Raw genomic sequence first — 12142 nt, 5'->3', positions numbered from 1 at the left:
TGTTCCCTATATCCGTTACTTTTTAATCTTTACATGGAACTAGCAGTTAATGATGTTAAAGAACAATTTAGATTCGGAGTAACAGTACAAGGTGAAAAGATAAAGATGCTACGATTTGCTGATGATATAGTAATTCTAGCCGAGAGTAAAAAGGATTTAGAAGAAACAATGAACGGCATAGATGAAGTCCTACGCAAGAACTATCGCATGAAAATAAACAAGAACAAAACAAAAGTAATGAAATGTAGTAGAAATAACAAAGATGGACCGCTGAATGTGAAAATAGGAGGAGAAAAGATTATGGAGGTAGAAGAATTTTGTTATTTGGGAAGTAAAATTACTAAAGATGGACGAAGCAGGAGCGATATAAAATGCCGAATAGCACAAGCTAAACGAGCCTTCAGTAAGAAATATAATTTGTTTACATCAAAAATTAATTTAAATCAGGAAAAGATTTTTGAAAGTGTATGTTTGGAGTGTCGCTTTATATGGAAGTGAAACTTGGACAATCGGAGTATCTGAGAAGAAAAGATTAGAAGCTTTTGAAATGTGGTGCTATAGGAGAATGTTAAAAATCAGATGGGTGGATAAATTGACAAATGAAGAGGTATTGCGGCAAATAGATGAAGAAAGAAGCATTTGGAAAAATATAGTTAAAAGAAGAGACAGACTTATAGGCCACATACTAAGGCATCCTGGAATAGTCGCTTTAATATTGGAAGGACAGGTAGAAGGGAAAAATTGTGTAGGCAGGCCACGTTTGGAGTATGTAAAACAAATTGTTGGGGATGTAGGATGTAGAGGGTATACTGAAATGAAACGACTAGCACTAGATAGGGAATCTTGGAGAGCTGCATCAAACCAGTCAAATGACTGAAGACAAAAAAAAAAAAAAAAATTATTCACACTGATTTGATCCATTCATATCGTACTTTTAATAAAAGACAGAAGAAAAAGCGCTTTAAAATTGTAAAAACAAACTTTATTCTTAAAAAATAATAATAAATAAAATATAAGATTTATATACACTAATGGACTTGGAAATTATGATTATTTACAAAAAAAAAAATTTTAAGAAGTCATCATTAAGAACAGAACCATCCACTGATAAAGGCACTGTACCATAGTTCCGGAAAAATCACGTAGAAGTACGTTAACTGTATTTAGAAAGTGGATCGTTTATAAATTGATTATTTTTAAATAGATTTATCTGATTTAGTTCCGGAAAAACGAAATCTGTTAATTAATTTTTTAAATAAGAGATAATCTAATGGTATCAATCATATGATATAAGAAAAACCAGACATATAATGATCAGATATATATAATATATTTTTGGATGATTAGATCGCCGTATTCTGTTTTATCGATCTAATTCAATTTCAAATGAATAATGATTGGATATTGATTCGTTCAGTAAAAATAAAACAAAAAGTATTACATTTAGTTTTATATCTATCATTTGAGACATAAATAAAAAATTTGCTAAACATCAAAATTATTATTTCGATGTCGACTGAAAAAATAGGTTTTACTTACTATTAAGCTGAAGTATTCCAAGATAATGAAAATGTATAACTATCTTAAAAATATATTGTACTTGAAATTACACAAATTATTTAATTATACAAATATATGTGTAATTAGTTATTAAATAGTAATTACAAATGTTACTCTTATTTTATTGTAACTGCACGTCCTGTTACCTTGAACCTTAGAGTAACCTTGCACTTCAAGGACTCCACGGGGTCTCCTGGTAGCTGTAAGTCTGACACCGCTTCATTGTTGCATCAAAGAAAAACAATAGTCGCAAACTTAAAATATATGTGATTTTAAAAGAAATTCTGTATCACTGTTACAATTACACATTTGAGATTAGTTTGGAAGAACAATATTTTGGAGGTAGGTATCGGGAAGATATTTTATTTAGGTAATAATTAAATAATATATTTAATAGCAAATTAATAAAGAAAAATATAAATCGAAGACATTGTTACATTGGTTTTAGTTATTGTGGTAATAATAGTTTTACTAAATGGCAAGGTCCAGCGGTACTCGATCTAGTAGTATTTTATGACAAGTGTTTTAGTTAATATTGAGTCAAATTGAATTTGTGTCATATTAATTTGATTTAATAAAACTAGATTTATTAGAGTTAGAAAAATATTAAAAATAATTACAAAAAACTTTGTATTATTATACAAAATATAGTATATTCTGCGAATAATGTACAAAGGATTATTATTTTAATAATAACTTTGCATATTACAACTTTCTGTATTATTGATCCTACTGTAGGTAGAACGAATCTATTGTGAGGTTTAAACCCAATTTTTTAGACCTTATTCAAGCAGATTTAAATTTAAAATTAAATTCGTGTAGTTTAATTAAATCAGGAAATAATAATGATAATCGTAGTATGATAATTATTTTTTTAAACATGTTGTTCCATATTTATACAATAACAAAAATTAAAAGAGATATGTTTAGATCTCTTTTAATTTGATCGATAAAAACGTAGATTAACATGCATGAATCCATGTTACTAACAAATTATAAAAAAATCGGAAAACCTAAGACAGTTTATTTCACGAATAGGCCAAATAAACAGATATTTCATGAGATAGCTTGGTGCGAGGCAATTAAAATTATGTCAGTTGCTGAATTTTACAGGTGTGGAGCGTTGCTAGTTACATTTCATAAGGTAAGAAATTACTTAAATCTGAATTTTTATATTATCCCTTAGACCATAATAATTATTTTTAATTCATAACTTAAGTATTTGTTCGTATCGAGAAAGGATATATCGAATGATGGTTCTGGATTTTATCAATAATTATGATAGTGGGAAGAATTCCAGCAAATTTGTTTTTTAAATTCAACTAAATTTTAATTTTCAGATCTTTTTAATTGACTTTATCATGATTAATCTTTTTTAAATATTACAAAAGTAAAATCTATATATAAATAATAATGAACTAAAGCGGTCGAATCAGATTCAAAAAAGCTACAGTAAAATGCGTACATCTCGGAATATTTCCAGTCATTAAATCTTACGATCTGCACAAACAACTCAAATCCATTTATTTCAAATTTCCAAAACGGTTCTTTTACTTTTTATTTATTTATTATTTCTTTTTTAATACTTTGAGATATTAGGAGGCCCCGTTATTACCCTATAAATTGAATGGCCGTTCAGCCTTTAGGCTCATTGTGAAGCCACTAAGTAGGAATAGTCCCCGAGTTGATCCAAAGAATCTGGACCCCCTTTAATAAAAATAAGAAAATATTTATTTTAAACATGCATTATTTTAAGGTTTGGAAATAGATTCCAGCAGCACAAAAAGGGTTTGTCTTTCAAACGAGGATTACGATTACTGTACATTTAATGAACTATTTACTAAATTTTTTTAACTCATTTTTTGCGTAGGATTTTAATTTTAACTTTTTCTATGAAACCACTCAAGGTACTTTATTGCAATAAAAAGAAAAAGATCGTACGGTGTAACTAAAACGATTATACTGTTTTATCACGGATACAACTCATCGTAGATCCAGCATGACGATGAAATTGCAAAAGTGCAATGTTCTTTCCCGGTTGGTGAACCGATCGTGGAACGTCTGCCTGATCTTAGTTGGAAGACTTCTGAATGAAATGAGAGTAAAAAAATTTAATTACCGTTGCTAATGTTTTTTTTTTTCAAATAATTTAGTTCCGAGACACACAGACGCTTTAATTTTATTTAATTTTGCAGTAAGGCAGCTAAATTAAAGGACGATAAAAAACAAATAAAACCTTCATTGCTGTCGTTCAAAAATTACGTGGACGATAGAAATGATTATAAAAATTATTCAATTTATATCGGTTTTATTTTATATACAAAAGAGTTTCGGGAAGTTCAAGTTTTGTGCATACTTTCGCTCCCTAAGCACCTTCGTGGCTCCAACACTTGGCAGAATCGATTTCTTTCTTCTTTACTTAACTGATAACTTTCATCGTAATTTAATAAACTCCAAATAATTTAATATGTTTTCACGAGTTAAAATAAGACGATTTAATTACATTTAAATTACTTCGACATTTAAGTAAGAGATATCTCCAGTAGAAAACCTTTCTTTATAGAAGTTTTAATTTTCACCAAGTCTCCAGAGATCTACGAAGCATGATTTCATGGTTTTTGTAAATCTAACAAATCAAACACTTTCCATTAAACTCTTATTAAGTTTCAAATAAAAATAAACCTTCATTACAAAAAATATTGTATTCGTTTTTAAAATTATCATTACCTGTTACATAGTTGAGCTGCATTTTCCCACGAATGTCTTATACTAAAGAATTTATAACAATGTAATCCTCTCAGCTCCCATCCTGAAAAATAAAAAAACCGTTTTAAGATGTCATTTAAATAGCGAAATGGAATATAAGTAAATACAATATTGCCTAGTATTGATAATTTGCTTTACATTAAATTCCATTTGTAATAACACAACTATTAACTACAGAATGTAAACTTCTAAGAAGTAGTTTTAATCGATAAGGCCGCATCTTACTTTGCTAACTCTGATATAATTATTTGCACTGAACTAACTCATGTGTTTTGTTAAAAGACAAAATAAAATAAATTATTGAAAAGGAAAAAAATTACTTCATTTCAACGACGTATAAAATTTTTGTATGATACTGACATTTTTACTTCTGCATCTTAGGGGGACGATATGACTCACAGTGTAAATGTGTTTATGCACGCGGATGTGTTACATATCGGGAATTATCATTCCAGAAACTATGTTACAGTCTACGCCCTCGTTATCAGTTTACAAATCCTCAGCAGCAATGAAAACTTATTGGTACTGAGTTATGTTATTGCGGCCAGATACGTGCCAGGTATGTTATCTTAAAGATACATGTTATAATTAGCGATTAGTCAATAATTTGTTTATTGACTAGTATAGCTTAGACTGATAAGTAGTGACGACAGACTTAATGTAATTATTTGTTGTTGATAAATTATACTGCTGTGGCTATTGTTTAACATCTAATAATTATTTGGCTCCGACTATTTCCGACAGTATTTATTTAATCCAAGAAGAGCGGATGACATATCGTGCTCATACTACGGTGAGTCTGACTATGCAGAGCACGTGTTATTCCGCTTTTACAGATGGGAGGCTTAGAGAAATACTTACAGTCATTTCGGCCCTTTAACACCTGATAATGTTGTCCAGAAGATGCTACAAGATGAGAGGACTTGGAATTCCATCTCCAGTACGATGGGTAGCATTATCCGCTGTAAGTCGTCAGAGGCTTATAATAGTAGATAGGCGCGGAGGGATAGTCTGCGCGCAGCACCGGGTCAATACGAGTGGATAGGGAAGGGATTGCTTGAGCGGGGAGGTAGTAGGGGGCACCTCGGGGTCGCCGCTGCCGATGAGGTGCCTGAGACTCCCTCACCCATCTTTAGAAGGTCCGAAAGGAGAGAAGGGAACGGCAAAAGGAGGACGACAACACAAGGGAACACAAAAAAAGAAGCCCACAGATGAAACGACAGGCCATGAGTTACGCTGAAAGGCGGGTATCCGGTCTGCTGTTTAAGGGGGAGATTTTTTAGTCGATGAAACCCCGACACTACAGTCTTGCGCGGGCAGACGGTGTCTGGCAGAGCTTATTCTTCCTTCTACGGGAAAAATCTCCTAGACAACAAGAATGTCCAGCGTCTGAAACGGTTATATGTCATGGATTTGGGGGAATCTAAGTGACTTTTAAGCTGCTTCACTAACATATATGTGATGAATGAACATCTTTCTATGCTTTGATGAAAAGCCTAGCCTCTTTCGATTTATCTCCATGAGCTTTTTGTCTTTGGCTATTGTTTAATGATGTTATAAATTCTTTTGTTTGTTTTGCATTAGAACTTTGTGAACTCTTGTACCTACATTGTTTTATTCAGTGCTAGAGTGTTTATATATTTGAACTTTATATATATGTATGTACTTCATTTTTAACCTTATGTATACCTAGGTTTTATTGAGTGTTCGTAGGAAACCCCTTGTCATGTGCTTTTTTTAATACGTTTTACTTGTGGTTCCTTACTCGGAACCGATTGTAAATAAACAAATTATATGGAAAAAGTAATTAACAGGCGTAATAAATGAATGGGTATATATCTCATATATTTTATTTATAGAAAGAATACTCGTTTAAATAATTGTTAAAACAGAGAATAATAAGAAAATCGACGGCCCTTGAACTTCAATTTGATCACAAATGGATTTCATTATTATCATTTAACCATTTTTTCGTATCTTGTTCCGTAATTATTAATTTACCACACCTGAATCTGTAAAATATTATGATATTAAAAAATGTAAGAATTTGCGATGTTTATTTTAAGATAAATCTCCATCAGATTTTAAATAATGCATGTTTAGAAAAAATAACTACATTTTCAATTATTATTACATTTAATTCTACGAATAAAAGCCATTATCAAAAAAAGAAAAAAAATAGTGACGGCTCACGTCGAATGACTTTTTAACAAAAAAAATCATTGGAAATTTTCTTCTAAATCTATTGATTGATTGATAGTTCTCTAAACAGTAAAACACTTTTTTAAATAGATTAATCAGATAAACATTTTTGTGAACGATTAAATCCATCAGCTTATATATTTACTATCGTGAAGCAAACATCCAGAGGACCTTTTACTCTTAGATTTGGATGTACTGGAACAAAAATCCTACAATTTGGAATTCCTTTGATATTCCAAAGGAATTTATCACTACTTTGACATCTGAAAATTCCTTTTGAGAAAAATTCAAATTTTTGGAAGTCGATAAGAACAGTCTTTAAAAATCAGTATTTAGGTATAAAATGTAAGATTATATTTTTCTAAAAAAATAAACCTTACTATCCCTGTTAAATTATAATTATCCATCCTAAAATACTCTTGCTATCCTTTATTTTTTATTTATTAGTTGTAATTTCTTTATTTTATTTTTGTTCGTATCCAATTTTGAGGGTTAATTAGAGTCAGTCGACGTGTTATACGTAATACATTAACAATTAAATCGGACCATAGTTTTTCCTATAGATATTCATATTCCCATTTACTAGTAACTTAATGCTAAATTACTACTGTTCGTTCTTGTGGTTTAAGTTTGTTATTGTTTTTATTTATTTATTATTTCTAATCCAATATAATCTAAGCCATAAGTAAACGACTGGAAATAATAATAATAAAAATGATTTAACAGAGCATAATCACATCTAAACCTTGTGAACTCTTTTTACATTAAGACCTCAAGACGCAGAAAGCACATTAATAAAGGAAATAGGTCAATATTATTTTCAGAACAGAAATATTGCAATTATTCATATTTCAAATTTCTATTAAATATGACAAATTGTATTTTTTATCATTTTCATCGCTATCACGAATTCTTACTTAAAACAAACGCACTACTATAGTATCACCGATTGCTAAGCTGAAAGTTCTAGGTTAGATTCTCAGCAAGAGTCTGGATTTTTACGGCAAGACAAAACAACCAAAGGAGGTTTTCCTACCAATAAAAGCTGTTAAATTTAACGAAATACTAAAGTTTAGTCTGTATGCAAATTCCAGCCGTATCTGTTTCCAGCTTCTTTTATCAAACACTACATTAAATTCAGTAAGACCTAAAGCAATCTGCAATTTAAGGATGTACAGTAAACAATAAACAACAGTCTCAACAGTAAACAATAAAAAATAATAAGAAAAGTAAACCTAATAAATTGGAGCGGATAAAATAGTTCTCTTACAAACACAATTAAAATATTTCTTTGAAATGTTATTAAATAAAACTACAGAAACTTAAAATTAAAAAAGTTAAATAAAAAAATAAACGCATGTAACACGTCTTTAAGTTAGAAAAAACTTCCATCATACTTGCTCTAGAAGACTGAATCGACAAAAAAGAACAAAATGAAATGAAACTAAAGAAGATTCATATTGCGATCTTTAATAAAAAAAAGTAAATTGAAAAATGTATTCAATGTTAAATAACGCAATTAATTTTACTTCAACTATCACGATTATAAACTGTGAAAAGAAAAAGAAAAGGATAACAATAATGTTTAAATAAAACATCGATAAAAATACTTCCGTCTACCTCTCTAAAAATTAAACGAAAATGCTGAATGTGTAGGGTAGACAATTCCAAGACTGGATTAGAAATCAAGAAATATTTAAAAGTACAGATAGAAGTTTTATGTAATACAGTAAGATATGGTAAAATAAATACGTATTTTACCATTACAGAAAATAAATAGATAAAAGTGTCTGAACTGATTTAATTCTAAAAATTTATTTTTGAAATTTTGATTATACCTAGATGGTAGGCGTGTAATATTTGTGAAACTTTGGATAGCTTTTAGGCTCCGTTTACTAGGATAATAGAAGTTTACGTCGTAAACTAACTGGGTGACCCGGCACCCGATGATAACTGTGCATTAGTGATGATAATAATACAGTACAAACTGCAGTTAATGTGCCTAGTTAAATAATTTGTGTTGTAAAAAAATACTACAATACTTTAATTATATAATTTATAAATGAAATGATTTTTAAAAAGACAGAGAAATTCTATTCTTTTGGCCTGTCATTACTAATATTGTAGCTACCGACTGACATTATCAATTATATTTTTCCATAGTTCTAAATTTTCTCTATAATCCTAATTATAGATTTCCCCGTACTACTGGATAGCTTTTACCCTCTTATTAGTTGTACTTCATAGTTTTACTGCCGTACACATATACTTTAGGTCGAATGATTACTCTACCCGATACTTCTATATCACGTTAACATAACATGATTAAAACCATTATATAGTAAATCGGTGTGGTTTTTATTCTAATAAATGAAAAATTCCATTAACATTGACTTGATTTTATTCTAAAAAATTATTTTTGGAATTTCGACTATACCTATATGGTAGGCTAACTTTTTTTTAAAGATGAAATATTTTAATTTTTCCCGTGTACGGGTTATTCTTTTTAGATTACCTTAATTTGTAAGAAACAGATTGTTTTAATAGATGTGTCAATTTAATACATTTATAATTTTCTGCTTTCTTAACTTCTTCATTACAAGATCAGTTAATACTCTGTGTTTACATTGTATGTTTGTGTAACATATGATGAAAGATCATAATTGAGTTTTTCGAAAATTGAGTTTTTTCGTTTTTAAATTAATTTCCTTCAATCAACGCTTTTCGTTTGGTAATTGAATGAAGCAGGTGAAACGCTTTAATTCAGTAACTGTTTGCGCATAACATTTGTAATGAGAATTATTATTATCGATTACATTTATTAATGTGTGACAATAGAAATACATTCTAAATGGGATTAGGTTAATGTGGCATACATTATGAATAATAGAAATGCCTAGTAATAACAATAGCGATAACGTTTTAAGTAACGGACTAACCCGCATTATGTTGTATTAGAATTCTCTTTTATATTCACCTGATGTAACGTTAACTAGATCGAGTGTTAAAAGAATGCTTTAATTTTAAATACGATTGTCTAAATTTAAAAAAAAGTCATATGTATTTTATGTCATATTTTATTATAAGATTAGTGTGTGTAGGTCGTAAATGTTTAAATAGAATTAACTATATCCATGCATTCGGCGGTAACATTAAATTTCCATTCTTACAATTCCAATAACAAAACTTTCCAATTATAATTCTAATTGAAAAGTAAATAGCAGACAGTGTATTTACTCGTATTGTATGTTGTCATACTTGCCGAGTAAAAAATTACTATTAACTTTTCCCCTATTACAAATCAGATTACGGGAACAACCACTTTATTACTTCACGGGTAGGGAGTTATTTTATTGAAAGATAATTTGTTATACAATCCTGTATACGTAGCTTACTGCACAAATAAATTACAATTACACAGACCTAAATTACCTCGTAAATAATTCTCCATCCCGTATTATTTAAAAATAAATTTAGTATGTTATACTAATGGAATATAGGAATTACTTAGAAAATAAAAAAGAATACGACGAAACCTATATCTAGTTCTAAAACGGACAGAGAAATCTACTTAAAAATTATTTTTCACTTACGTATTTTATTGTTTCGGGTTTATTCTGAAACGCAATGTTGAAGTATATTTTTAATTCTTTTTTTTTTTAAATCGCATACATAAACAAGAAACTTATTTGCTGTAAGTAATCATTTTTCCGGTGATATTAAAATAAACTTACGCTTGTAATTTTCAGAGGATATCAGTCATTTTTATTAATACATTAGGCACGAAATATGTGATTTTCTGTGATGTCATGGATGACGAAGAACAATTTCTTTCGGTTATGAATCGCTCTCCCCTCTATCGGGCCATGGGAAAAGGTCAGAGTCGTCGCGCACTTTCTCTTCAAGAATTCTGTGCGTCTAGCTGAGTGGCGGACAAGTGCCGGATCGGTCAGAAACAATGACGCAACTCTTAGCAGCGCAGCCCTCGGGGATGTTATCGGTGGGGAATGTATAAAGCTTCCTGTTCTTTAGAGACCTCGATTCCGTTTTGTTTTCCATGTATAATAACCTGCTATTATGATCTAGTTTAATCTCATAAATAACGTGCTACGCAACGCTACTTTTGTACGTTAGATTTTCTATTATATACAGATCTAATCTATTTTACTGTAATTAATGAAAGTACACCGTGAAATTAAAAATATAAGCGCAAATAAAAAAATAAATGGCATAAGAGAGTTAAATAATTTTAAGCTCGTGGAAATAAAACAAACTTTACTAAATCCGGTATCATTTAATCCGGTAATATTTAAGTATATTAAATATTATAAGGAAAGTTGTATTTTGCCTCACGTTTGTCGGAATGTTAGCTAACAATTTTTTTTTTTTAATCTTCTTATAAAAAGTCGGTCAGTAATTTCTCTAATTAAAAAAACCTTATTATTATAATACTTTAGTACTATTGTTTTTAATTACAACTTAGTTTCATCCAGTTATATTTTTCATTAATAGAACTACGTTATCGTAAAACTCGTGCAAATAAAAGATGAAATCTTAGCTTACATTAATTTAATAAATAAAAGCGTTTGTTTCTCACTCTCATTTGTTTTGTACATGTAGGTTGTCATCTTGTCGCGAGAAAAGATACTGATCGTTAATGCGGTTCGTATCATCTACAAAATATATCATTTCGGTTAAATACCGAAATGGCATATTCATTTAAATATCGATACGGGTTGATGAAACATAAACGGATCGTGTATTAGTGTCATATATGGTGCTTTATAGTATACAAAAAATAAGTGTATATAGAACTTAAAGATTCGAAACCGATAACGCCGGATCAATCTTAGAAAATGTTCTTCGTATATTGTTCTCAAAATATCAGCGATTTAATATAAATTTTTATTCCATCAAAATTTTCGCAAGAAGGCGAGTGATATAATTTTTCGTGAAGATGAATTTTAGTTTAGAGTGATAATTTTTCGTAATTGCATTTTATTTTCACGTTTATTTTGCGTTTCTCATAAAAGAGAAAAAAGGTTCTTACGTCAACGGTTTTATTTACTTTAATCAGTAACCGATATCTCGATTAGCGTCTGTGTTTTTCTGCTTGTACGCACCTTAATCAAGGATGAAAGATGAACGGCAGTTTAACCAAATTTCAAGAATGAACTTACTCCAATACGCTGCCCTCTCTTGAAGGAAAATCGATTTCTGGATTTTGACTTCAATCGCAGAAGAAAAAAGAGAACTTTTCTCTTATAAAATATTTTAATTTAATTTTACTTTATAACATGCAAGGTGAGTTTTAGCACAACCTTATAACACCCTGAAATAAAATTTGAAGCACCTTTTCTCGGAAGTTTTATTTAATTTAGAACAGGACCAGGATTCTAATCTTCTATTTGCAAAACTCTTATTTACGGTTTATACTTTGAGGGTGAATTTTAGAAAAAAATGTGAAGCAATAAAACAAATTAACTATTGAATTATAAACGCTATTCATATAATATTTTTGAATTAACGGATTTTTCTTCATCTTAATGACAGTTTTGGTGATTTATTCACAAAGATGAATTTTAGTAAAAGATTTCTGGTGAAAAAGATGAAA

General features: G+C 29.7%; 1 protein-coding gene across 2 annotated transcripts in view; it reads right to left on the bottom strand.

The window, feature by feature from the left end:
* Window positions 1-12142, bottom strand: part of uif (sushi, von Willebrand factor type A, EGF and pentraxin domain-containing protein uif) — a 382421-nt gene that overhangs the window by 204937 nt on the left and 165342 nt on the right. For both annotated transcript variants that reach the window (XR_012756945.1, XM_075370063.1), the window contains exon 4: window positions 4288-4369. Coding sequence is in view for 1 of the 2 variants with exons in the window: in XM_075370063.1 (XP_075226178.1) it covers window positions 4288-4369 (82 nt within the window). In the remaining variant the exon portion in view is untranslated. The remainder of the gene's footprint in view (window positions 1-4287; window positions 4370-12142) is intronic.

The sequence above is a fragment of the Lycorma delicatula genome, chromosome 1 (assembly GCF_047948215.1).
Source record: "Lycorma delicatula isolate Av1 chromosome 1, ASM4794821v1, whole genome shotgun sequence".
Taxonomy (NCBI): Eukaryota; Metazoa; Arthropoda; class Insecta; order Hemiptera; family Fulgoridae; genus Lycorma; species Lycorma delicatula.
This window is presented reverse-complemented; position numbering and strand designations above follow the sequence as displayed.